This window comes from Mauremys mutica, chromosome 9 (genome assembly GCF_020497125.1).
Source record: "Mauremys mutica isolate MM-2020 ecotype Southern chromosome 9, ASM2049712v1, whole genome shotgun sequence".
Taxonomy (NCBI): Eukaryota; Metazoa; Chordata; order Testudines; family Geoemydidae; genus Mauremys; species Mauremys mutica.
The window spans coordinates 47,966,631-47,994,480 of record NC_059080.1 but is presented as its reverse complement, the minus strand read 5'-3'; the positions used below and the strand labels follow the sequence as shown (position 1 = coordinate 47,994,480).

The window sequence follows — 27,850 nt, the reverse complement described above, 5'->3', positions numbered from 1 at the left end:
GTAATCATCAAGTGATCCATCCCCTGTCACTCATTCCCAGCTTCTGGCAAACAGAGGCTAGGGACACCATCCCCACCCATCCTGGCTAAAAGCCATTGATGTACCTATCCTCCATGAATTTATCTAGTTCTTTTTTGAACCCTGTTATGGTCTTGGCCTTCACAGGATCCTCTGGCAAGGAGTTCCACAGGTTGACTCTGCATTGTGTGAAGAAATACTTCCTTTTATTTGTTTTAAACCTGCTGCCTGTTATTTTCATTAGGTGACCCCTAGTTCTTGTGTTATGAGAAGTAGTAAACAACACTTCCTTTATCTACTTTCTCTACACCAGTCATGATTTTATAGACCTCAATCATATCTCCCTTTAGCTGTCTCTTTTCCAAGCTGAAAAGTCCCAGTCTTATTAATCTCTCCTCATACAGAAGCCGTTCCAAACCCCTAATCATTTTTGTTGCCCTTTTCTGAACCTTTTCCAATTCCAATATATCCTTTTTGAGACGGGGCGATCATATCTGCACACAGTATTCAAGATGTGGGCATACCATGGATTTATATAGCGGCAACATGATATTTCTGTCCTAGAATCTATCCCTTTCTTAATTATTCCCAACATTCTGTTCGCTTTTTTGACTACCGCTGTACATTGAGTGGATGTTTTCAGAGAACTATCCACAATGACTCCAAGATCTGTTTCTTGAGTGGTAACAGCTAATTTAGACCCCATCATTTTATATGTATAGTTGGGATTATGCTTTTCAATGTGCATTACTTTGTATTTATCAACATTAAATTTCATCTGCCATTTTGTTGCCCAGTCACCCAGTTTTGAGAGATCCTTTGTAGCTTTTCGCAATCTGCCTGGGTCTTAACTATCTTTAGTAATTTTGTAAAAGCAGCAACGAGTCCTATGGCACCTTATAGACTAACAGACGTTTTGGAGCATGAGCTTTCGTGGGTGAATACCCACTTCGTCTACCCCTCTGATACTTGATAGTAATTTTGTGCCATCGGCAAATTTTGCCACCTCACTGTTTACCCCTTTTTCCAGATCATTTATGAATATGTTGAATAGGACTGGTCCTACAACAGACCCCTGGGGGACACCACTATTTACCTCTCTCCATTCTGAAAAGTGACCATTTATACCTACCCTTTGTTTCCTATCTTTTAACCAGCTACCAATCCATGACAGTACCTTCCCTCTTATCCCGTGGCAGCTTACCTTGCATAAGAGCCTTTATTGAGGGAACTTGTCAAAGGCTTTCTGAAAATCTAAGTAAACTATGTCCACTGGATCCCCTTGTTCCACATGCTTGTTGACCCCCCTCAAAGAATTCTAGTAGATTAGCGAGGCATGATTTCCCTTTACTGAAACTATGTTGACTCTTCCTCCACAAATTATGTACATCTATATGTATGACAATATTGTTCTTTATTATAGCTTCAACCAGTTTGCCCGGTACTGAAGTCAGGTTTATGGGCCTGTAATTGCTGGGATCACCTCTGGAGCCCTTTTTAAAAATTGGTGCTACATTAGCTATCCTCTACTCATCTGGTACAGAAGCTGATTTAAATGATTGGTTACAGACTACAGTTAGTAGTTCTGCAATTTGACATTTGAGTTCCTTCAGAACTCTTGGGTGAATACCATCTGGTCCTAATGACTTATTGCTGTTTAATTTATCAGTTTGTTCCAAAACCTCCTCTAATGACACCTCAATCTGGGACAGTTCCTCAGATCTGTCACCTAAAAAGAATGGCTCAGGTTTGAGAATCTCCCTCACAGCCTCAGCCGTGAAGACCGATGCAAAGAATTCATTTAGTTTCTCCGCAATGGCCTTATCATCCTTGAGTGCTCCTTTAGCACCTAGATTGTCCACTGGTTGTTTAGCAGGCTTCCTGCTTCTGATATACTTTAAAAAAAATGCTATTTTTTTTTAATCTTTGGTTAACTGTTCCTCAGATTCTTTTTTGTCCTTCCTAATTGTATTTTTACACTTCATTTGCTAGTGTTTATGCTCCTTTTTATTTTCCTCACTAGGATTTAACTTCCACTTTTTAAAGGATGCCTTTTTGCCTCTCACTGCTTCTTTACTTTGTTGTTTAGCCACAGTGGCTCTTTTTTTTTTTTAATTTATAATTTAAAAAATTATATGTTTTTTTTAATTTTGGGTATAAATTTAAATTGAGCCTCTATTATGGTGACTTTTAAAAGTTTCCACAAAACTTGCAGAGCTTTCACTTTTGGCACTATACCCTTTAATTTCTGTTTAACTAACCTCCTCATTATTGTGTAGTTCCCCTTTCTGAAATTAAATGCTACAGTGTTGGGCCACTGTGGTGTTTTTCCTGCCACAGGAATATTAAATTTAATTATATTATGGTCACTATTATCAAGCAGTCCAGCTATATTCTCCTCTGGTGGGTTCCAGGACCAGCTGCTCCAAGAAGCAGTCATTTAAGGTGTCAAGAAACTTGATCTCTGCATCCCTTCCCTGAGGTGACATGTACCTAGTCAATATGGGGATAATTGAAATCCCCCATTATTATTACTAAGCTTTTTATTTTAATAGCCCTCTAATCTCCCTCAGCATTTCACAGTCACTATCACCATCCTGGTCAGGTGGTCGGTAATATATCCCTACTGCTATATTCTTATTATTAGAGCATGGAATTTCTATCCATAGAGATTCTGTGGTACAGTTTGATTCATTTATGATTTTTACTTCATTTGATTCTACGCTTTCTTTCACATATAATGCCACTCCCCCACCAGCACAATCTGTTCTGTCCTTCCGATATATTTTGTACCCTGGTATTACTGTATCCCATTGATTATCCTCATTCCACCAAGTTTCTATGATGCCTATTGTATCAGTATCCTCATTTAATACGAGGCACTCTAGTTCACCAATTTTATTACTTAGACTTCTAGCATTGGTATATAAACACTTGAAAAACTTGTCTCCTTTTAGCTGTCTGCCATTACACGATGTCATTGAATGGGACTCTTTTATTTGACTGTTTCTGATCAGACCCTGCCTGTATTTTATCATTTTCCATCCTCTGCTCCTCACTAGGACATAGAGATTCTCCATTAATAGATCCTCCCGTAAGGGATGTCTCTGTCTGAACCACATGCTCCTCTGCACCTGTCGGCTTTCCCCCAGCCCTTAATTTAAAAACTGCTCAATGACCCTTTTAATTTTAAGTGCCAGCAATCTGGTTCCATTTTGGTTTAGGTGGAGCCCATCCTTCCTGTATAGGCTCACCCTTTCCCCAAAGTTTCCCTATTTAAGTATCAAAGTATCAAATAACTGTAGGTGTCTAAAGCTGTGGTATCACTGTGTGTGTAATGCCACAAAGGGGACGATAATAATGCTGAATGAAGGAGGCAGGGGGTCAAGATTGTTGCTTGTTAAATCACTCGTCTGAATTCAGGGGCCGGAGGTCTACTCATTTGCTGGCATTTTCAGTATCTGCTTTGGATACTGTAACTCTAATTCAAACACAGCTGTTATAATGGTTATAGCAGATATTCATACTGCACCCACATACCCCCTTCTCCATACTCCTTGCGTTCATGGTAGTACTGCCGACTGCTTCTTGATGTGCAGTTAACAAGAAGCAGCATACAAATGAATAAGGCATAGAGATGAAGAAATAAGCATGAGGTCAGATTGCAAAATTTCTGTAGTTGAAAGGTTGGCATAAATCAGTGGGGAATTCATTAATTGAAAATTAATCAGTTGTTCCCTGGTAAAATGTGGGTTCTTTGTTTTGTTTTAAAGGAAGGCAGATGGGAAAGTCACACTTCTAGAACAGAGAAAGGGTATCAGCATAACCCAGAGGGCCTGATTCTCCTTTATACCCAGGACTCTTTACACCCCACTGGTACTGTAAAGGGGCATTAAAGTGGATATAAATTACATTACCCCACTTTAAGGCAGCCAAAGGGCATTAGTGTCAATGAGAATAAGGCCATTACAATTTAAAACAATCAGTGCTGTTATTGTAATTAATTATTTCCCCCACCTCTAGCAGTGAGGTGGGAACCTTTAGCCATGTTTGGGAGCTGGTATTGCTGTTTCATACACATAATAACCTTTCCCATCCCTCATTTACCTTGGCTGCTGACAGAGTGGAATTAGTTTTGGTTTATGGGGGACGTTGCCCACCCTGTGTATCTGGGGTATTTCTGTTGGACCTAGCACTGTGGTGCCTTCCTGACTTGTGGGTGGAACAGTTACTAGGGCAAGAAGAGAAAACTGTATTTCCTCATGTTCAGAGCCGATCACATAAAATTATCACTGGTAAAGTTTGCACGTGACGCAAAAAGTGGGGGAGTGGTAAATAATGATGAGGGCAGGTCACTGATTCAGAGAGATCTGGATTGCTTGGTAAACGAGACAAGCAAACGTGTTTTAACACAGCTAAATGTAACTGTATACATCTAGGAACAAAGAATGCAGGCCACACTTGCAGGACGGGGGCTCTGTCCTGGGAAGCAGGGACTCTGAAAAAGATTTGGGGGTTGTGGTGAATAATCAGCTGGCCACAATCTCTCAGTGTGATGCTGTGGCCAAAAGAGCTAGTGTGCTCCTGGGATGTATAAACAGGGGAATCGTTAGTAGGATTAGCGAAGTTATTTTACCTCTGTCTTTGGCACTGGGGCGACTGCTGCTAGAACACTGTGTCCAGATCCGGTGCCCACAATTCAAGAAGGATGTTGATAAATTTGGAGCGGTGTCAGAGAAGAGTCTTGTAGTGACAGACTCAAGGAGCTCAGTCTATTTAGCTTAACAGAGAGAAGGTGGAGAGGTTACTTGATCACATTCTATAAGTACTTATATGGGGAGCAAATACATGATCATGGGCTCCTCAATCTAGCAGAAAAAAGTCAAACATAAGCCAATGGCTGGAAATTGAAGCTAGACAGACTCAGATTGGAAATAAGACATGATTTTTTAACAGTGAGAGGACTTAACCATTGGGACAATTTACCAAGGCTCGTGGTGGATTCCCCATCACTGGCAAGTTTTCAATCAAGACTAAGTGTTTTTCTAAAAGCTCTGCTCTAGGAATTATTTGGGGCAGGTCTATGGTCTGCGCTATACAGGGGGTCAGACTAGCTGATCACAGTGGTCCTTGCTTGCCTTGGAATCTCTGAAAACCTCTCTACAGCCTGGATGGAATCAAGGCTGGGTGAGTGTTGGTGTTAGTGGTGGTGGGCAGAGGAGTGTCGGAGGTGTCATTTGAAGAAAGTGACCTTGTCTCTTTGTCTCAACAGTACAGTGGACTGAGCGGGAGTTTGAGCTGGCCCTCTGGGCCTTCAGGAAGTGGAAGTGGTACCAATTCACCTCTCTCAGGGACCTGCTGTGGGGCAATGCAATTTTCTTAAAGGAGGCCAATGCCATTAGTGTGGAGCTGAAGAAGAAAGTAAGCACCTTCTGTCACACTCAGGATCTCTGGGATTTTACCCCTGAGTTATGTAACTGAATTTTCTTTCCATTTTTTTGGAGGAAATTGGATGCCTCCACTTCCTCATGGTTGCTGATTGCAGAGCTAAGCACGTGCATTTCCCAGTGATTACCAAACCAAGAGGTGTTTGTGCACGAACAGTGAGCACATGGGACAGAAACTGCAGCCCTCTGCTTCAGTAGAGTCTCATCAGCTTGCATATACCAGCAAGATGGCGAAGCTGTGAATGAGGTCAAGGGCTGGGGCTCTCAAAGACCAGAAAACGTGCTCCTAGATGAGCCATATTACAGGTTCTACCAAAAATAATGGGTCAGATTTGAACCTGGCGTAAGCACGTGTAACTCCATGGAAGTCACTGACACCCACTTACCCCGAGGTCAGGGGTGGCCCCTTGTGCATTTCAGGAGTTACACAGAGTGGATGGATGCCAACAGTCCAAAGGCACTGGCTGGGGATCCCCATTCACCATGAGCCTTCCACACACATACTGACTCTCCAACCCTCTGTCCATTCCCAGGTCCAGTTCCAGTTCGTCCTCCTCACAGACACTCTTTACTCCCCTCTGCCTCCTGACCTGCTGCCCCCCAATGCTGCCAAAGACCGAGAGAAACGGCCCTTCCCACGAACCATTGTGGCTGTGGAGGTGCAGGACCAGAAGAATGGAGCAACACATTACTGGACTCTGGAGAAACTCAGGTAGAGTGAAGCAGAGGTACTGGGACACAGCCACATGTATTGTAGTGGGCGGGTGGGGCTGAGAGCAGCCCTGCTCGGCTGCCACGTTCAGGACAAGAAGAGTAGAGTTGTGGAGTCTCCTGTCTTGTGGTCCTAGCCCCTTGGTTTGAAGTTGCATGCACATGCCTATCACTGAGCGTTTATCCCTTGCACATTTATTACCACTGCCTTCACAAATAAACAAGAACGATCAGTGAGCAATAATACATGGCAAAATAGCATAGATCTGTATTCCATTATGAAGCTAAACTGATTACCTCCTCACTCATATGATCCCCATGGTTCCATTAGCTCTATTGTTACAGCTCTCCCCACTCCACACCATGCATGGACGGAGAGGTTTTCCCTTCATAGGGTAACTGCACCATGGGGGCAGGAATTCAGTTCCTGTAGTTCAGGTTGTTTGTGTGTTGTCTACCCCGGAAGTACAGTGGTACGAGGATGGTATGTGTGGCTGTGATGTATTGGATACCTTAGAAGTACAGTGTTACGGGGCTGGTGTGTGTGTCTCTGACTCAGTGCTCAAGGGCCTGGAAGCTGATCTAGATCCTTAAACCTCATTGTGTACATCTGTTTCTCTCTGTTTCTTCTTGCAGACAGCGGCTGGACCTGATGCGTGAAATGTACGACAGGGCAGCAGAAGTGCCTTCTAGCATCCTTGAGGACTGTGACAATGTCGTGACCGGTGGAGATCCCTTCTATGACCGCTTCCCCTGGTTCAGACTGGTTGGCAGGTGAGAGCCTTGCTCCTCCTTTTTCTAAATCCATCTGCAATCCAAACATGCCCATAGAAGGAAATGTTGCTTGGTTTGATGGGGACAACTGGTGTGGTGCAGAGAGACCATAGTGGCTGCTGTGGGTGAAAGGGTTGCACCAGGCAGCAAGCCAATATCCAAGGAGCGCTATTTTCCGCAATCACTTTGCTCTGCTCTCTGCATGGGTACTCAGGAATGATTTTCTGGGACCCCTACTACTGCCAGCCATTCGGTGCCCTGCTACAGTGAGTTGGTGGTGAACTTCCCATCACCTTCTTTGAAGCTGTGCCTAATAACCACAAGGCACGAGCTCTCAACCTGGGGATGGCAGCCCCCTGCCCTTCCCATCCTGCAGCGTGGGAGGGAGATTCTGGGTGGGTTGTGTGTGGCCCCATGATGGAAAGAGAGCTGTGGAAGGGGACAGGTTGAGAACCCTGCTTTCAGGTTTCCACGTCCATCAATGTGTGTTTGTGTGCGCACACGCAGGTGTGCTCATTGGCATCTGAACATCTCGGTGTGCTGTACTGTACGTGCCATGTCGCCTCATGTGCTTCCCACCTGCCAGTTGGAAGGGCACAGTGCTGTCAGTTGGAGGTGCTGAAGGGACCGGACCTGTCAGTAGGGTGCCGCCGAACGTGACCAACCTTGGTGCAGTCAAGGCCTGATCCTTGCCAGCTAACAGCAGTGGAAGGACTCTCCTTGATGCCAGTGGGCACTCTACAGGGGCCTTAGTTGGCAGAGCTACGTTCCTGCTTTGCTGAATCCTCTGCAAAGTCTGAGGTGGCAGTTCCCATCTTTCACACCAGTTGTTAGCTGGTGACTCTGGGGGCTTCTTTGTAATACACTTTGGACAGGCAGGTCTTATTTCCCACTCCCCTCCTGAATAGCGATAGTCCTTGGTGTAAAAGAAAAAGCCTATTCTTTCTCTCTCTTCTGTTTGGAATAGCTGGTGTTAACCTGTCTTCTATCTTGTTGTACTAACCTTAGTTCAGATATCTCTGGCTGCAACAGCTCTCCTCTTTTCAACACATGCATGAGCGAGCGCATGGCTGATCTCACCCCCTCCCCCACCTTCTCGAACCCCGACTCCGACATCACCGAGCCTGCTGACGAGCAGCACGTGGGGAAGGAGGAGGAGGAGGAGGAGGAGGACCTGGAGGAAGACATCTTTCCGGAGTACCCGCTGTATGATGGCCGGGATCCATTTTACGACCGCTCCCCCCTGTTCAGTTTAGTAGGAAGGTTGGTGAGGTTTTAGGAGAGCATGCTGGGAAGGAACTAGCTCTTTCGTATGAGAGAACTGCTTTCTGACACTGTTCCCATGTTGAGGGCATGCGTTCCACAGGCACTCGGGATGGGTTAGCTGAATAGTGTCCTTAAAGAGATGGCCAGCAGGGCAGGTGTACTGGTCAGTGTGATAGTAAGGCAAGTGTCGGTAGGAAACAAAGAAGGGAGAGGCTACTCTAGCCAGCTCATCTTTAAAGAGTGAGCTTCAAGACAGGTATCACAGAGTCAACGGGGACCAGGATTGAGTAGCCACTGGATTCATATGGTCTCTTTAACGAGAAGAGTTTCATGTGATAGAGAATTGTGTGGTGATGACACAGAGGAACACAGAACTGACCCAAAGTATTCCCCTAGCTTTAACGCATTGGGTTTCAGTTCTAATTTACTGCTGGAAACATTTATGATGAAATGTCTGCAGAATGGGTGGCCTTCTGCTCCTGCATGGATTGTGAGAGTCACATCTTTGCAGTCATGGAGTGGAAATCCCATGCATGACTCTGACATAGATCCTCACCAGCAAGAGGAGAATGTACAGGCTTCTGGGGAGTGGTGGAATGGCCAGAGACCAAGGTGTAACTCAAGCACAGTGAACTGTAAGAGAAGGCCCATTGGTTCTGGTCGTTAGGAGAGGGATTTAGAGGCAGCCAGTGGCCCTGAGCGGTGTGTGAGGAAGAGATGGGAGGTGCAGAAAGTGAGCACAGTACTACAAGGCAGGCAGGTCCAGCTGGTAGCAAGTGGGATTTCCCCAGATGACTCAGGGAAGAGCTGTGGGGAATAAGGTTGGCTTCAAAAGCTAAAACCAAAGGCTGTGGAGGGAGAGGATTGTATCTTTTTTTTTTTTTTTTTATAAAAGCCATATATTTTTAAGCCACCACTACTGTGAAGTGGTGACATTTCCACTTGCTGCTTTTGGCTAGCACATGGATGGAAACTGTTTTCTGCAGTGGTTCGAACTAGAGCCATGCAGAAAAGTGTAGTGTGGGAAGAAGAGCTGCCAGAAGTTCTCAGGTGGTTTGGAGAAAAGCTCTGGAGTGAGGAGAGCTTCTCTGCCCTGCAGTGCTGGGGGTGGACTCTGCCCAAAGGGAAAGAGAATTGTTTTTTTTTCTTTTGCTAGTGAAAACAGAATGTTTCAATGGCTCATTCTGGAAAAGAACTCCAGATTTTGTGAAATTGGTGACATGTTTGATTCAATCAGAGAAAAACACCTGAAATCGCCAAGCACGGCACCAGATAGCCCAGTTCTGCTTAGACTTTTCCAAGGGGAAAAAAGAGGTTTTGCCCATAGTTGTCTCAGGGACTCCTGTCCTTTAAAAATTGGATCAAATTCAGACTTGGTGCAAGCAGCTGCAGCTTCACTGTAGTCAGTGGAATTGCTTCCATTTACACTGGGTCGTAGTTTGGCCTGTGAGCTGCGAATATGTTTGTGAAAGCAAGAAGCCTAGGCAAGAAGCTGAGTTCTCCTTTCCAGCCAATGGGACTTGGGCAATGGAACCGAGAAGGGGAGGAGAAGGGACCAGAAAAGAGAGAGAGGAAGATGGGATAAGAGTCACTGCAGCCTCAGACTGAAAGAGCTGGGTTCTTCCACTTTTTTTTTCTCTTGGGGGAATCAGATTTTAAAAACAAAACAAACTACCAGATGAACCGAACCCCCCATCCTGTGGGATGTTCCTGGGATTCCATTTGAATCTTCCCAATTCTTTTGAGTCAGACACAGAATTGGCTTTCCCTGCGCAGCAGCTGTGCCGATCACATTTCTCATGAAGTGTGCTTGGATTGGTATATGATTGGATCCTTGTCTTTGATTAGTTTTCCCCCTATTTTCTTTATTCTTTTTTCTTTTTTGTCCTTTTTCTTTTTTAGCTGCTGTCTCTCTCTCCAAAGCTTGAGCAAAAATTGGGGGTTATTTCACTTTTGTCTTCTTTTTGAAAGGCTTTTCTTTGGTCTGAGCATGCCATCTTTGCACCTCACCAATCTTGTGGTTAGTGTCTCTGCCCTCCTTCCTTTTCCTTTAGTGACATATTCCCTCCCTCTCCCTATTCCTCTCTTCCTCTTCCTCCCTCTTCAACCTTTCTGGTTTCAGTCTGCTTCAAGATGTGCTCACCTGTTTTTTCATACTGTTATGATGGAAGCTTAACAGGCTTATGTTCCTTCTGCAAGATGCCCAAAGTCAGATCTGTATTCACAGACACCAAAGTAAAGCCATCTCCAATACAGGGCATCAGGTGGGCGCCAGACTCAATTCCTTCCTTCCCCCGAGCATGGCACCTTATCTGATCCAGAACACTCAAGAGGATTCTGATCCTCTGACCCCACAGTTCCATCTTATGAGGTGATTCACTGGGAACGGAAGATACTCTGCATCTCCCAGGAAGGGCTCAGCACCTTGTAGGATTGGGGTTTAAAGCTGGTTCTTGCCTTGTGCTTTAATGATCGAATTCAACTGCCGCTGAAGTCAGTGGAAAGATTCCCATTGACTCCAGAGGGAGCTGACTCAGGCCCCAAGATGCATAAATTCCTCTGGACATTTGAGGCCTGATCCCCCTGCACCTATTGCATTCAATGGGATCACTGTCATTGACTTCCCCGGGTGCAGGATTGAGCCCTTTCTGCAGGAATCACCCAGGCTTTACGATGATATTTCAGCTCAGCAGTCAAACTTCTGCTCTGAGGGAGGGCGCTGGAGCCAAATGTACAGATAACAAAGCTGTTCACATAGGGATAGTCACCGATTCTTGGTTGCCTCCCTCTGAAGAAGCGCCCTAGCTACTCTGTATGGTGAGACATTGTTAATATAGTGGCTTTGCTTTCTTCAAACCTATGCCACTCCATTCATCAGAGCCTAAGTATGATGCAGTCCTGTAGAAGCTGCACACTGCACTCCTTCAGACTCGGGTTGGGGATGGATGCCTATCAGTCTGCTTTTCCAATCTGGAGACCAGCTACAAACAACAGTAAAAGTTATGGGGGGAGGAATTTTGTACAACCAGTACCAAGTTTAGTGCTGATGATGGAATATTCTGACCACACACAATGCCACTATGGACTGAGGTCATTACAAAACTCCTGCTGAAAGGAACCTCCCACTTCTGTTGCCTGTTCTCATCACCCTGGACAAAGGCATGCTGCAGCTTTGTGAAAGAACTCAGCCCCTGGATGGAAGGCAGCTGAGCAGGCTCACTACGAGTCAGAGGTGATGTGGATAAGAAAGGGGGAAGCATTTTGAGGAGCTGATGTGATCCATGGCCTTGCCCACTGTTTGAGAGCACCTGCCCTCTGGTCGTCAAGGGGAGGTGCAGTCCTGAGACGCTGGTGAACAGTTTGCTGCTCCTAAATAGAGGCAGTGGCCAGCAAGAACCTATCCCAGTTTTGACTGACCAGCAGACTGCAGTGTGGGCCTAGTCATGGGGATACTTGTTTACACCAGTGCAAGGCTAGGCTTCCTGCGACATTATCTCAGCACAGAGGGAAGGACGAGATGGCCTCTTGGGGTCCCTTCCAGCCCTATATTTCTGTGGTTCTAGGGAGACCACAGAGAGGCTTCAAACTCTTCAGACTCTTCTGGGTAGCCCAGACCGATGGGTGTACCACATTCTGCCTTGGCTTCCAAATCCTTTTCAAGGTTCTGATTCTAGCTCCAGTAATGGCCATCTGAAATTGTCCTTTCAACAGCAAAGAGGGGATGGTGCATCTGGCTGAGACTGGACTCTGGGCTGCATTCCGAAATTCTGGTCTAATTACAGGTAGAATCTTAGCAGTTTAATCCTCAGTCAAGAAGAGACGGTAAATTGGTAATAGCCTTCCGATGACCTCGTTGAAAGGGGAAGTGTGATGATGCCAGGCCTACGGTTTTAAGGATGAAGTTTAAATGTGCAAGTTTTCAACGTTAAAAGTCACCTGTTACACATATCAATAGTGTGCTCCAGAGTGTGCCCTGCACAAGGCAAAACTGATCCCCCAGAATTAAGATCACCTACAGCCCTGTCTCCACCCCAGTGTCCTCTCTTGTCCTGGATGCGTTCAGATTGGATGGGGGTTGCCTACATGATGTGAGTACCACCAAAGAGACAGCACAAACTGCAGCTGTCTTCCTCTCTCTTTGGCTGCCTTTCTCTCTCAGAACTTTTTGTACTTTCCCAAGGTAAAGGGCCAGAGAGTAGGGATGCAGTCTTCAGTCAGCACCAGTGCCAGGTGAAGATTCAGTTACTGTCCAGGATTAATGTTCTCATCAGAGTACAGTTTCACTCAGGTGTTACAGTGCAGACCAGATGTACTCCATTCCACCACTGATCCAGTTCTTCCTGGTGCATTGGAGTAGGTAACCATTTGTGACTCTCGCCAGCACCAGATCCCCAGCTTGGACGACCAGAAACCGAAGTGCTCCAAGGCACTGGCCACTCTTGAAAATGTTGTCCTGGCTCACCGTACAGAGGCAATAGCAGCGAGGGATTGAAGCCACTTGCCATCCAAAGCTGATGCCTCCCAAGTGCTGAGCACAGATGGGGTCTCACGGACTGGGAAGCAGGAGCAGATCACTTGTCTGGAAATCTCGGGGTTCCAGGCATCCTCCAGCTTCTCCGTGTACATGAACATAGTCATTGCGCTGCTTGCTCGCTTAGTTAGGGTGAGACTGAGCCCTAGGCTGAGCCCAGGGGACAGAGGGAAGGCACCCACGACTCAGGCAGATGTGATTGCCCTGGGCGGGTGGGGGGGGAGTGATTTGCTGCAACCATTGACAATGTAGCACACTCCTCCTCTTGCATCAGCCAGCCAACGCATAGGGGGTGGAGCCAGTGTTCACTCGCCACCCCTCCTCCGGGTCCCCTGGCTGCTGGTGGCCAGGCAGCCCCAGCACCCAAAAGGGCCCGATGTGGCCGTGCAGTGGGATGGCAGCCCCCATTCCCATGTGCTCTCCAAATGGCTGTGTGGCACCAGGGCACAACCGAACCCTCCATGAGGACCACGTTTGCATAAAGAAAGCCCTGTTAGAGCTAGTGTCTGATTTCTGGGTGGGGGGATGGAACTGGCGCTAGTCTGGCCAAGGAAAGGGGCTTTCCCCGCCAGCCTGACAGGCAGCTTCTCCTTCTGGGAGTGCTCAGGGGCGGGCTCCAGGTCTAGGTTTGCCTCCTGCTGGCCCCTGTTTATAACTGGTACAGTGAGGTGTCAGCATCATCACTCATGCATTCAGGCATCCCACATCTGCCCTGCTGCCTGGGCATTGAACTCGCAGGGCCAGATTCTCAGCTGGGGTAAATGGCATAGTAAGTGGGGCCCCACTGATTTACACCAGCTGAGGTTCTGGCCTGTGGTTCCTGGGTGTGACTCACTGAGCATTGTCCACTCCCTGTCTGGTGTCACGGCTGCATAGGGCCCCTCGAGTAGTCCTTACTCCGCAGGCAGCCGTGCTGATTTCCATGGCAGTAGGGTACTACTCAGCATGCAACAGGGTGATTGATTCGGAAGAGCCAGCTGTGTTCACAAGGTGGGTGCTTTCTGGGGCTCAGCCCGGGGGGAGCTTGAACCCCTCCCCCTGGCTGTTGCATGGAGGCTCTACCAGCTGGGCAGTGACTGAGCAGGCCCCTGTACTTGGTGCAGACACAGACCCCTGGTTGAAGGCAGGCTTGCGTCTCTTGGGGATAGGTTTTCGTACACTATCCTGAGGATGTGCCGGGCCTTTCTTAAAGCAGGCTGAAAACCCACCATTGCAATAGCTTCTCGGTCTCAGACTCTGGACAGGTGTCTGCATTTCCCAGCCTGTCTGCAGGAGGCTCTGTGCTCTAACCAAGAACTTCCTTTCCTTCACTCTCTCTCCTCCCCTTCCTCCTCTTCTTTTTCCCTTTTCCTTCCTGCCTCTCTTTTCCTCTGCCTTTTCTCCCCCGCACCCACCCTGGTCCCCTCTTGTCGGTCCCCCCCCCCCATACCCTTTAATCTGCAGCAGACCCGTGGTTGTTTCACAGCACCTTCCGTCCTAGTTCTCCAGTTCTCCACAGCAAGAGGTCCTCTTTCTAGCTTCCTTGTTGCACCGACACAGCCCCCTCCTCAGCCCTCCCCACGACGCTGTCGCGCCCAAGGGAGATGACAGGCCGAGAGGTATGCTGGTGCTCACTAACTCGCTGCCACTTTCGCAGGAACCTGACGTTACTGTAGCTCTGCCTCCCACCAGCCTGTCCTAAGCACGCTGAGTCCCCCCCCACACACACTTCCGGCTGACCCTGGCTGCCTTTCTTTAGTTTTGCTTTGCAGCACCATGTTGTGATGTGAGCGGTGAACTGTGAGCCCAGCTGCCATCTGGCCACGGAGCGTGTTTGGAAACCCCAGGCTGGGGGCACAGTGACCCCTCTCCTGTGTTACTTGACTCTTTCAGGGCATTTGTGTATCTCAGCAACCTGCTGTACCCAGTGCCACTCGTGCACCGCGTTGCCATCGTCAGCGAGAAGGGCGAGGTGAAAGGCTTCCTGCGCGTGGCAGTCCAGGCCATTTCAGGTACATTGGGTGAGCAGCAATGGGTTTCCAGTGGCAGGCAGATGCTCTGAACTGGCCTTGCCCCAGTGCCATAGTGAGTCTGGAGAGCCAGTTCTCAGGGCCATTACATTTCATGGGGACATATGCCCTTTCCTGAGTGTGATGAGTCCCATGCTGTGTGCTCAGGCTGGTGGCACTAATCCATTAGTCCACAGTCTAAGCGTTTCTTTAGACCGGGGTGGCCAACCTGTGGCTCCGGAGCCACATGCAGTTCTTGAGAAGTTAATATGTGGCTCCTTGTATAGGCACTGACTCTGGGGGTGTCAGGATGTGCCAGGGGGTGCTTGCTGCTCAACCCCTGGCTCTGACACAGGCCCTGCCGCCACTCCACCCCTTCTCGCCCCCTCCCGAGCCTGCCATGCCCTCACTCCTCTCCCCTTCCTCCCAGAGCCTCCTGCACACCACGAAACAGCTGATCCGGAGGTGTGGGGAGAGAGGGGGAGGCACTGATCAGCGGGACTGTCAGTGGGTGGGAGGCGCTGGGAGCAGGGAGCTGATGGGGGGCTGCTGACATATTATTGTGGCTCTTTGGCAATGTACATTGGTAAATTCTGGCTCCTTCTCAGGCTCAGGTTGGCCACCCCAGCTTTAGACTTTGCTCTCCCTGTTGCATTGTGCATAAGACTCTTCCCCCCACACCTCCCCAAAGTGGGCCAGTGGAGTATTGCACACACACAGGATTTGCCAGGAGGTATGCCACTCACAGGCCACCATGCAATGTTTTCCTGCTCTAGTAATACAGGGACATCAAGCTTCCTGTGGTAGGAATTGTGGGTGCTGTAGTCCAATAGGCATCTCCTGTACTGTCATTAGAAGTGCCACAAGAGGGCACTCATCAGGCTGTGGGTTATATTGTGTGCTGCTCCCACCCCATGCAACTCGCCTGATTTCAGTGGGTTACACATGGTGTAAATCAATTCAGCATCAGTTCCCATGTGCATGCGTCAATATGTTCCAAGATCCATGCCTTACTGGGACAAATTGCTGTCTCCTGGGGTGAGAAGGAAATTATTTTGTCCAATTCATTCAGTCCCAGGCTTCCCCATCAATTGGATCCAACCTGATCCGGAAGGACCTCTCACTCATGGCATTCGAGGAGAAGTGGGGCCTGTCATAGATTTATCATGAATAGAACCTGATCCTGGTGGAACTGACACAAATGTGAATTATCAGTCATCTTGAACAAGGTGATTCACAGATGGGGTCAATTCCACCAGGATCTGGCTCTATTCATGATAAATCTAGGGCTGAGAAAAATTAATAGCAATACTTTTTTCTGGTACTGTTCATTTCAGGTACGTATTCTGCTCTGCAAGTACAACCACTATCCCTAACGCACACATGCACACACAGCTATTCTAATAGGATGGTCTTGCAAAGAACTGAAAACTCTGCCATGTCATGTCATGGTTTTATGATCTGGACCATCATCTGCTTAACTAGCAAGGGCATTAGTGTGGTGCTGTTGGTACCAATTTATAGATGAGTGTGCACATAGTTGGCTGTTAGCTAATGCAGAATTGTTGACCATCTCTCTGAAACAGAGGCTGGAAAGCACTTCTTGCAACATTTCCATGATTGCCTTTTGGAATTCACTGGTTTTCATCAAATTCTGCAGCCAGTGACCACTCAAGCATTCCTTGAAGAAGAAACTCAGGGAGCCGTGTATGAAAGGTCACAATTCCAGAGACCTTGACTCTGGCTGCGATCTGCTTTGGGAGTGAGTTTTTTCTGCCTTCCTGTAATGTCTTGCCTTCCTGTAATGTGTCCTCTTTCAGCGGATGAAGAAGCCCCGGATTATGGTTCAGGAGTACGGCAGTCAGGGACAGCCAAAATATCCTTTGATGATCAGCACTTTGAGAAGGTACAGTATGGCAGCCAGCCCCAGGTGAGAATATCTTTCTGTGACCTTAGCTTGCTGGGGAGCGTATTGGGTCCTGCTATTATTCATACCCTGATAACAAATCCGTTCCTAGTATTTTATCCTATTGGTCTCAGACGGCAGAAGACTAGGAGTGCCCTAGATATGATGCGCTTTGGGTTGGGAGAGGGAGTGATGACCACATCCCTCGTGGGCCTGAAGGTTGGCCTCAGCCACACCAGTACAAACACCGTGACTGCAGTGGCCTGCTAGCAGAGTGGCATGGGCACTACCCTTGCTGAATGGAACTGGAGCCTCTGGTTCATTTCATGCAGGCCAGTGAACAGCTGGTAGATGACGGTCACTCAGTACAGACCTAGGTCAGGTTGGAACAATGTCTTAGCAGCCAAAGGTTCCCTCTCTCATTACGGATTCCCTGGGCTGCTTGACCCTGTCCCTTCGGCCAATCTGTGTGCCATATGTTAACGTTGAGGCTTCAGATGTTGCTGTGGTAGAGGAGATCAAAGCTGCAGCCTCTCATGCCTGACTGGGTGTCTGCCACGCAGTACAGAGGGGAAGGCATGCCAGGCAAGAGATGAAAAGGCTGCTCATGGCCATTAGCAGGGTGAGCGTGCTGTCAGGACTGCGGCCTCCCTACACACACAGCCTCTTTGTTCCATTTCCCCTTGTGCCTGACAGTTCCAGTCTGAGGCCTGTCCCATGGCGGGGATGTCTCGTTCAGGGACCTCGCAGGAGGAACTGCGGATTGTTGAAGGCCAGGGGCAGATAACTGACATTGGACCTTCTGCAGATGAAGTCAACAACAACACCTGTGCAGGTGAAAGGGTTGTTTTAGTCCAGGGGGAAGTGGCATTGGGCGGGAGCTGTGTACCTAGTAGAAAGCAAAAGAATGTTTCACTGCTCACTGGATTGCAAAGGGCCAGAGTCTCAGCAGGGTGTGAACTGCCAGCTCCATTGAAAGGAATGCTTGTGTTGGTGTGAGACATGCTGGATGTTCACTAGGCCTTGACGGATGCTGTCTGGAGTTTTTCTAATGGCTCTCCTCCTCCCCCAGTGACTCCAGATGATCTCCTCCTTGACAGTCCAGAGAAAGTTGCTCTAGACGACCCATTGGAAGCAGTTCTGGACCATCTGACACTGGGCAGCATCTTCACCTTCCGAGTGACAGTTCTGCAAGCCTCCAGCATCTCTGCAGAATATGCAGATATCTTCTGCCAGTTTAAGTGAGATGTCCTCAGATCCCTCTGCGCTGCTGGTGTTTGTTCCCTCTTCCTCCCACTCTGCCTTTGCCTCAGTCAGAAGGTTGCACTCCCCAAGGAGCGTCATGAACAGATAGCAGGGGCATGCAACCGCCCTGCCCTTGCTGGATTCCTAAATGAAATGGGATCTCAGCTACATGGCAGGGGGTCCCTGGGCAGCCCTGAGATGGGAAAGGGCAAGTGCCCAGACCTAGATTGGCCACACTGTCCTCTTCACTTCTGAATTTTTGTCCAATGCCTCATGAAAGAGGGAAAGAACCGAGAGAGAGTCACGCAGTGCAAAATGAGTCTGTTCATTCACATGAGGCCTGATCCAAAGCCTGCTAAAGTTAGTGGGCGTCTTTCCATGGACGGCAGTGTGCGGCAGATCAGGCCCATGGAGAGCTGGCTTTCTGTAGCAGCCTATCTGAACCTATAGAGTGCAGCCCCCTGGGGGGAGGGGAAATGAGTCATCTTCATTCAGACCTGGGGTAGTCTACGCTGGCTCCCACCTAGCTCTGTCATTCTCGGTTCACCCTGCCGACCACACTGCCGCTGTAACAATCTTCCCCCCTTTGCAGCTTTATCCATCGTCACGATGAGGCCTTTTCAACGGAGCCCTTGAAGAACACAGGACGAGGACCACCTCTAGGGTTCTATCATGTCCAGAACGTTAGTATCACTGCCCAGGCTGTTTTCGCTCTGCCCCGCAATATTCAGGGTCTGCCCAGAGCATAGAAACCTTCAAATCCAGTGCTCCCCAAATGTTTTCTGTTGTGCCTCTCCTTACCTATAATGGAATCTGTCCGTGCCCTGTCGGGGCTCAGGGACTGGGGCCGGAAGTGGAGCCGCAACCAGTGCTGGGGCCAGGCCTGGGAGTGGAGCTGCTGCTGGGGCTGGAGGTGGGAGCAGAGTGGAGCTGGATGCAGAGTGGGACTGGGTGGCACTTCCACCCTGCCCCCCATGGGGCCTGGTTCAGACCCCCACCATATCCCCCTGAACATTCCTCTGTGCCCCCCGAAAGGGGCATGCCCTACGGTTTGGGAACCACTGGTCTAATCCCACTCTACCACTGCCAGTTTGACAGCAGTAATTGCACCACCTCCCAGTCGCATGGCAATGTGCTCTCCTCTCTGCCCATGGGGTAATACACTTCACACTCTGCAGTGGGCTGCTGCTTTATACTGGAGATCTGAGAACTTCCTTCTCGTTACAGTGTCCGTTGCTGTCACGTGATCAGAGACCATACAGGGTGCTCCTCTGAGTGAACCGGCTCAGCTCACAAGTTAACAGGTTGTCACTTATATCACACTTGATCAGCGGCTGGAAAAAAATGCATTGATTGCATTTTGGTGGGGGAAAAAACCATGTGTGTGTCCTTCTGACTGTCACAGGCATTCTCCTCTGTCACAGGGCACTTCTTCAGCTACCCAGTGAGTAGCACAGCCTCGCCTGTGTTCATGGTTCTTCGTCACAAACACCAACTATCCGTTTCTGGCCCACTACAGGCCCCTGTAGCCCTCTGTTTCCAAACAGGACAGGTCACAGCACAGTTACAGAGTGGGAGGAGCACACAGCTTCTCTCGTCCACTCAGCCCTCTCCCTCCCCCCCCACCCCGTCCCCCAAGCTCCCCCTTTTACTTCCTGGTCCTCCCAATTGTATATCCTCCCAGGAACTAAGCCGGTTATCTGTTAGCTCAGCACTGGCTCCCAAGTGTCAGTAATCCCCACCAGTAACAGGTTGGTATGCTCCAATTACGCCTGCAGCCTTCAGTGACCAGTGTGCTACAGCCAGCACTCTGTCACACCCTCCTTGTTGAACTTTCCCAGGGTAGGTTTTTGTCAGCGAGTTAAGTCTCTTCTAGACAAGAGGGTATCTGTGTGAGAGGAGAATGGCAGAGAAACCAAAGAGTGCTACAAAGAAAACCAACAAAAGACTCTCTTGGGACAAGGAGCCCAGACTTTCTAGACCATTGTGTCTAACATGCCGTGCCCCTGAACCATCATCTCTCTCTGAAGCAGCACAGGCTGATAGCAGGCCACCTCCGGCCTAAGAGCCAGCAGACCAGGTCATTAGGGGTTGTTATCCTTCCCCCTTCTCTTCCCTGTGTCCACTCTCACATGACCACAAACACTGTCACAGCCTGGGACCGGCTTAAAGGTGAAGCCTGGAAAGCCAGCTCCAGAGAGAAGAAGAAAGGCCATTGTTAAGGTTCCTTCGGTCCTTCCGGTGAAGGTCATGGCTCCTAATCCTGAGGTTCCTGCTTTTCATATTTATTTTGACATTATTAGCCTCTCCTTCAAGGACCTGGTGTAGAAAAGCTCTAGACCTCTGTAGGAGCCCCTGGCAATATGGGTCCAGATTTTTCTGACACTGAGTGTCTCTATGTGGAGCCTCTAGACCAGTCTCACCATTTTGCTCTGGAAGACCAACCACTCCCATGCAGAAATATTCACCCCGCTTCCTCCTGCAGAGATCAAAGGGCTGCCTTAGCTTTGGGGAAATTAAACCAGCAGCATTATGCCATCATTGTGTAAGTGTGACATAAGCAAAAACCCATCAGAGGGGTGAGCTGAGCCTGTTTCCTTGGAGAAATACCATTTACTAGTAAGCAAAGTATTGTGTCCATCACATGTCTAATTTTTAGAGTGTGAGAAATCCCGTGGAAGTCACATGCTTAAATCCTTTGCTGGATAGGGGCCTAGACGAATGGATTTCTGCTGTATGTCATTTTAAAGCGTTGTTGCTTGTCCCCTGCTCCCCTCTCTCAGATTGCGGTGGAGGTGACCAAGTCATTCATTGAGTACATCAAGAGCCAACCGATTGTGTTTGAGGTGTTTGGGCATTATCAGCAACATCCCTTCCCTCCTCTCTGCAAGGACGTGCTCAGGTCAGTGTGGTGTAGGGAAGGGGTAACATCCAGAGGATGGGCTCACCCCTCTTGTTGACTCAGACTTATTTTTTAATGCTGTAACCGCAGCCTCATATAATGTGGACCTAGGATCTGATAAAACCTATCCAAATCAATGGGAGTTGTTTCATTGGTTTCTGTGAGCTATGGATCAGGTCTATAAATTCTGTGCAAACACTCTCTGGTATCTACAGCTTAGCAGTACTAAATTCTGCAGCATCTTGAAGCGTTAGCTAAGAAGCCAGAGTTTTCCATTCCTCTAACATGTATGAAAATAAAGATGAATCTTACTAAATTCTTGGCCTCAACATCATGTGTTAGTGAGTTCCACAGTCAAATGAGATGTTGCCTGCAAAAGTATATCCTTTTGTTGGTATCTTCCAACTTCATAGAGTGTCCCCTTGTTCTTGTGTTGTGAGATGGGGAGAACCAGTCATCTATTTTGCATGCATTCTTTCATCTGAGTCTCTTCTCTCCATAGCCCACTGAGACCATCTCGACGCCACTTCCCCCGGGTCATGCCATTGTCCAAGCCAGGTAGGCCATTGTTTTTCCCCTTCTAAAGTACATTAGGCTTCAGAAGCCACAACTTGGAAGCATGTGGGAATTGGGGGAGAATTGGTCATTCCTCATTGGACTGCTCTGCAATAACACCATAGTCACCTGGTTTTGTACACAGTAAGGATCTGCGTGATGGGAGATGGTGTTTTGATAACAGATTGAATTGTCTGTGGGTTCTCGTGCTGTTTTGCTTGATGCATTGCATAACGTTCTTAAGATGGCTTCTGTAAATCAAGCCACTCCAGTGGGGGAAGGAGACCTTTCCAGGCTAGCCGGTATTCGTGGCGTATTGGTTTTTTGACATGTCCATAGAGCCAGCCATGGTGTGTAGCTCTACAGAGAAACCATTTGTCTGGGGAACTCCTGGGTGTTGCAGGTGGGGGGAGCTATTTCTGTGGGAATGTTCAGCAGAGAGCAGTCCTGGTGGTGAGATGAACAGGTAGGCCTGATGATGCTAGCCACCTTCCCTTTTGCATTTGCCGCAGAAAGGAGCCCAGATGGCAATGGCTGAGTGTAAAGCAGGGTGCTGGCTGGAGCGGCCCGTGGGCCGCACAGTAAAGTGATAGATAGCACAGGCGGTTTGGTTTTTTACTGGACCAGGGTTACTGCCCTGTGGTAACTCGGTAGCAGAGAACAGGACCTCAGAAAATCTTGACAGTATCAAGAAATCAGCGCAGGATAATTCACAGCGCTCTAAATCTTCCAAGTCTGCTCATTAGGATCTGGTTAGCTCGGAAGTAGGCCTATCCACTGGCATGCTGAGTACCTCCTGCACTCCAGCAATCCTTCCTCATCCCTTTCCCTTCCTGCAGGGATGCTCTCATCCTTTCACTAGCTGTTGTCATCCATGAAGAGCTATTCCTTGGTGTCTCACTAGCACTGTAACCTCAGTGTCGATATTCCACTCAGGGCCATCCCTAGCTATTCTTCTTCGAGTGATTGCTCCTATGCATTCCAGTTAGGTGTGCGCGCTGCGCGTGCACGGCTCTTCGGAAGATTTTTACCCTAGCAACTCCGGCGGGTCGGCCGGGCGCCCCCTGGAGTGGCGCCGCTATAGTGCTAGATATATACCCCAGCCGACCCATCCGCTCCTCAGTTCCTTCTTACCGCCCGTGACGGCCGTTGGAACAGTGGAGTGCTCCTTTGACCTCCACATCCCTAGCTTATCTCTGGTTCTTGTTGTATTTAGTGTATATAGTTGTTTAAAATAGTTAGTTTAGTTAGTTCGTTAGTGGATTAAGGGGAATCGGGGGGGCTTAGCCCCTCTTTTTCCCGAACCGGTGCGGGCTCATGCCCAAGGCACCGGGGTTTAAGCCCTGTTCGGCTTGCCAGCGGCCAATGCCGATTGGAGACCCTCACGGCTCCTGCCTGCGCTGCTTAGGAGAGTCCCATCGTGCAGATAAGTGCCCTATTTGCAAGTCATTCAAGCCGAGGACAAAGAAAGAGAGAGACTTTCGGTTAAAGCAGCTATTGATGGAGTCGGCACTTAGCCCTACGGTGCCGATACCAACAACTCAGCAGTCCTCTTCGGTGCGGAGCGCACCAGCGGTCCCGAGCTGGTCCGGTACCGAGACTTTGAAAAAACAACAGCCGGCACCAGCGTCCCGGCACCGTTCCCTCTCTCCGGCGAGGAAGCGTAAGCCGGCGCAGACGGCCTCCAAACCTCCTGCATCGGGACCGCTCACCCAGCCACCTCCGGCACCGACTGTGGTGGTGCACAAACCGTGCACAGTACCGTCGACTCCGGTGCCGCAAGAGCCGTTGAGTCCGGTACCGCCCTGCTCCCCGGTGCAAACCGTGGTCGAGCTGCCTCTCCCGTCGACGCCTGAGACTTTCTCGACGGCGAGAGAGCTGATTGAGCTCACAGAGCCACCGTGTCAACAGCCCCAGGCACCACCGGCGCGGGCTGTGAAGTCAGTGGGCAAACCGGCCATCATGACGCCTCCTTCCCCTGACAGACAAGATAGAAGGCATTCCAGGTCCCGGTCACGATCCCGGAGACGTTCGCCTTCTCGCCGATCCAGATCCTGGCACCGGTCGCAATCCCGGTACCGTTCTCCATCTCGGCACCGGTCGCAGTCCCGGTACCGCTCCACATCGCGGTACCGGTCGCACTCCCGGAGAAGATCCCGGTCCCGGTCACCTGACCGTCGGTACCGACGAAGGTCCGGATCCCGGTACCGCTCCCACTACCGGTCATCTCGCAGCCGCTCCCACCGACGTCAGTCGAGATCTCGGTCGACCTCCCGGCACCGTCGATGGTCCCGTTCTTGCTCCCGGCACCGCGACGACCGGCACCGTTCCCCGGCACTGTCCAGGGACAGACCGGCGGCATCAACAGCACAGTCCAACAGTGCCTCTGCCCCCCCCCGTGGCCTTCCCGCCAGCCTTCAGTCTCTTCCCAAGCGGGCAGTGTGGGCGATCGGCGCGCCGACCCCCAAGGGCAGGACCACGGCCCCCAACAATGGGGCTTCTGGACCCCCTGGGCCTACCACGAGGCTCAAGGGGTCCCCTTCACTCAGCGGCCCAGGACTTCCGACCACAGGGCGCCGGAAGCCACAGTCAGCGGACCTCCTCCATCACCGTTGGTGGAGGAACCGCCGCCACCTGTAGGGGGAGAACATCCCACAGACGCGGAGGCCTCGCAGCATATGGACGAGCCCCCGCCGGCAGCCCTGACCCAGGGCCTGTCATCGTCTTCCTCACCAGATGAGGTGGTGGCGGGGGCGTCGACGTCGGGCCCTCCACCGACTGACCTGCGGGCCCACCAGGACCTGCTTCGACGGGTGGCCCAGAGCATTAACCTCCCTGTCGAAGAGGTTGCGGAGGACGATGACCCGGTGACCACCAAAATTGGAGCTGAGGCCCCGCTGCGGGTGGCCTTGCCCTTCATTCGGACCATACAAAGAAATGCCAATACGGTGTGGCAGTCACCAGCTTCCATTCCTCCCACCGCTCGTGGCATGGAAAGGAAATACTCCGTTCCACCCAACGGGTATGAGTATTTATACACGCACCCAGCCCCAGACTCCTTAGTAGTGCAGTCCGTTAATGACCGGGAGCGACATGGACAGCCAGCTCCAGCGCCAAAATCAAAAGAAGCGCGGAGGATGGATCTGTTGGGCCGGAAGGTCTATTCGGCCGGTGGCCTCCAGCTAAGGATTGCCAATCAACTGGCTCTCCTCGGTCGCTACACTTACGATACCTTGGTGTCACTCTCAAAGTTTACGGAGCTGGTACCAACAGACTCCCGACCTGAATTCTCAGCCCTTATTGAAGAGGGCAAGAAAGCCTCCCGGTCATCCCTCCAGGCCGCTCTGGACTCGGCAGACTCAGGAGCCAGAACTTTGGCTGCGGGAGTGACCATGAGGAGAATCTCCTGGCTGCAATCCTCCACCTTGCCGCCCGAGGTCCAGTACACTCTTCAGGACCTTCCATTCGACACCAAGGGCCTCTTCTCTGAAAAAACGGACTCGAGGATTCAGACTCTCAAAGATGGCCGAATCGCCATACGTACCCTGGGCATGCACACGCCGGCTACCCAGCGGAGGTCCTTCCGGTAGCCATACCGCCAGTTTAATCAGGTCAGGCCACGACCTGATAATAGGTGCAGAGGCAGGATGAACCGCCGTAGACCGTCGGGCAACCGGGGTAATCAGTCCCAAGCGCCCTCCAAGCCCCCTCAGGGGCCTAAGCAAGCCTTTTGATGGGACGCCCGAGGACGGCCCATCAGTGTATTCACCGGATCCTTCCCCGTTATTTTTCGACTGTCTTTCCCACTTCCTCCCGGCGTGGTCCCAGATAACAACGGACAACTGGGTACTTCGCACGGTGGAGTATGGTTACTGCCTTCAGTTTGTTTCGCTCCCTCCCCGTCCCTCTTCAGGGACCCCTCTCACGAGCAATTCCTCCTGCAGGAGGTCGAGACTCTGTTGAGTTTGGGTGCCATAGAGGAGGTGCCGACCGACAGGCGAGGCAGGGGATTTTATTCCCGATATTTCCTAATCCCCAAGGCGAAGGGAGGTCTACGACCTATACTAGACCTCCGAGAGCTCAACAGATACCTACTCAAGCTCAAGTTTCGCATGGTAGCCCTGGGGACCATTATTCCTTCCCTGGATCCGGGAGACTGGTTTGCCGCCCTCGACATGAAGGACGCGTATTTCCATATCGCGATTTACCCTCCTCATCGCCGCTACCTGCGTTTCGTCGTCAACAACATGCACTACCAGTTTACGGTGCTACCCTTCGGCCTCTCCACCGCGCCGAGGGTCTTCACCAAGTGCATGGCAGTGGTTGCCGCAGCCCTCCGACGTCGTCGCATACATGTGTACCCGTATCTCGACGACTGGCTGGTCCGCGGACCATCCCGCCAACTGGTAGCATGTCAGCTGGCTGAGATCCTAGCCCTATTTCAGCGCCTAGGTCTTATGATAAACGCCGAGAAGTCCACCTTGGCTCCATCACAGAGGGTGGAGTTCATCGGAGCGGTCCTGGATTCCAATTTGGCCAGGGCCTGCCTCCCTCGACCTCGGCACCAGACTATGGTTTCCTTCGTCCGGGACCTACAATCCTTTCCCACGGCAACGGTGTGGTCCTGCCTCCGACTCCTGGGCCACATGGCGTCATGCACATTCGTGACCATGTACGCGAGGCTGCGTCTTCGCACATTTCAAACTTGGCTTGTGTCGGTGTACCGCCCGCACCGCGACTCCATAGACATGATAGTCACAGTCACAAAGCCGACTCGATGCGCTCAACTGGTGGCTGGACCCAGAGGTCGTGTGTGCCGGAGTCCCATTCCGCCCTCCTCGCCCGTCGATCACCCTGACAACGGATGCCTCGGCATTGGGGTGGGGGGCACACCTCGGCGACCTACACACCCAGGGTCTCTGGTCGCCCCGAGAGCTCTCCCTCCATATCAATGTCAGGGAGCTGCGGGCGATCCGCTTGGCGTGTCACACCTTCCACGCCCATCTCCAAGGGTGATGTGTGGCTGTTTTCACGGACAACACGACAGCGATGTTTTACGTCAACAGGCAGGGCGGGGCTCACTCCTCCCTGCTTTGCACGGAAGCGATGCTCCTTTGGGACTTCTGCATAACCCACTCCATTCACCTGGTAGCGTCGTTTCTTCCAGGAGTGCAGAACACGCTGGCCGACCATCTCAGCAGGTCATTCCTCTCCCACGAGTGGTCCCTTCGTCCTGATGTGGTGCACACAATTTTCCGAAGGTGTGGGTTTCCCCAAATAGACCTGTTTGCCTCCAAAGAGAACAGGAAATGCCACCAGTTCTGCTCTTACCAGGGTCGCTCCCAGGGCTCCCTATCGGACGCATTTCTCCGCTCCTGGACGGATCACCTGCTGTATGCCTTCCCTCCGTTCCCCCTCGTACACCGGGTGCTACTCAAGCTTCAGAGGGACAGGGCCCGCCTCATACTCGTCGCTCCGGCCTGGCCGAGACAGCACTGATACACCCTGCTGCTCGAGCTCTCGGTACGAGATCCCATCCCTCTCCCCTTATGGCCGGACCTGATAACACAGGACTTCGGCAGGCTTCGCCACCCGGACCTGCAGTCCCTACATCTTACAGCTTGGTTCCTACGTGGCTGACCCGAGCGGAACGTGACTGCTCCGTGGCGGTGCAACAAGTCCTGATGGAAAGCAGGAAGCCTTCCACTCGAGCGACCTACCTCGCGAAGTGGAAGCGTTTCGCACTCTGGTGTGACCAGAAGGGTCTCAATCCTTTCACAGTCCCTATTCCTACGATCCTGGACTACCTCTGGTCTCTCAAGCAGCAAGGCCTCGCGGTCTCCTCCTTGAAGGTGCACCTGGCGGCAATTTCTGCCTTCCGACCTGGGGAAGGAGAACGGTCCATCTTTTCCAACCAGATGGTTTCCCGCTTCCTTAAGGGACTAGATCGCTTGTACCCGCCGATACGGCGCCCTGCACCCTCTTGGGATTTGAACTTAGTTCTCGCTAAGCTTATGGGAGCCCCATTTGAGTCCTTGGCCACATGTTCCCTTCTTTATTTATCATGGAAAACGGCCTTTCTCGTTGCTATAACATCAGCAAGACGAGTTTCCGAGCTGCACGCCCTAACGGCTGGTCCGCCGTATACCATCTTCCATGCGGACAAGGTACAGCTTCGGCCACACCCAGCCTTCCTCCCTAAGGTGGTGTCGGCCTTCCATTTGAACCAGGACATTTTCCTCCCGGTCTTTTTCCCGAAGCCGCATGCCTCAAGTCGTAAACAACACCTTCACACCCTTGACGTCCGCAGGGCCCTCGCATTTTACATAGAGCGAACAAAACCCTTCCGGCGTTCGCCCCAGCTGTTCGTAGCGGTTGCTGATCGCATGAAAGGCAAGCCGGTTTCCTCTCAGAGGATTTCCTCCTGGGTAACATCATGTATCCGGACATGTTACGAGCTTGCTCGTGTGCCAGCTAGCCGCCTCACCGCTCATTCTATGAGAGCGC

The 27,850-nt window shown here is 50.5% G+C and overlaps 1 protein-coding gene across 6 annotated transcripts in view; it reads left to right on the top strand.

The window, feature by feature from the left end:
• KIF1A (kinesin family member 1A) overlaps positions 1–27,850 on the top strand; it is a 192,140-nt gene that overhangs the window by 112,790 nt on the left and 51,500 nt on the right. For 3 of the 6 annotated variants that reach the window (XM_045029643.1, XM_045029645.1, XM_045029642.1), the window contains exons 23-32: positions 5,291–5,439; positions 5,999–6,177; positions 6,813–6,950; positions 14,620–14,738; positions 16,556–16,665; positions 17,338–17,476; positions 17,714–17,882; positions 18,479–18,569; positions 20,670–20,788; positions 21,291–21,346. In XM_045029643.1, the coding sequence (XP_044885578.1) occupies positions 5,291–5,439; positions 5,999–6,177; positions 6,813–6,950; positions 14,620–14,738; positions 16,556–16,665; positions 17,338–17,476; positions 17,714–17,882; positions 18,479–18,569; positions 20,670–20,788; positions 21,291–21,346 (1,269 nt within the window). Of the gene's footprint in view, positions 1–5,290; positions 5,440–5,998; positions 6,178–6,812; positions 6,951–7,958; positions 8,214–14,619; positions 14,739–16,555; positions 16,666–17,337; positions 17,477–17,713; positions 17,883–18,478; positions 18,570–20,669; positions 20,789–21,290; positions 21,347–27,850 lie in introns of all 6 variants that reach the window. The other 3 variants (XM_045029646.1, XM_045029644.1, XM_045029647.1) reach the window with 2 other exon arrangements.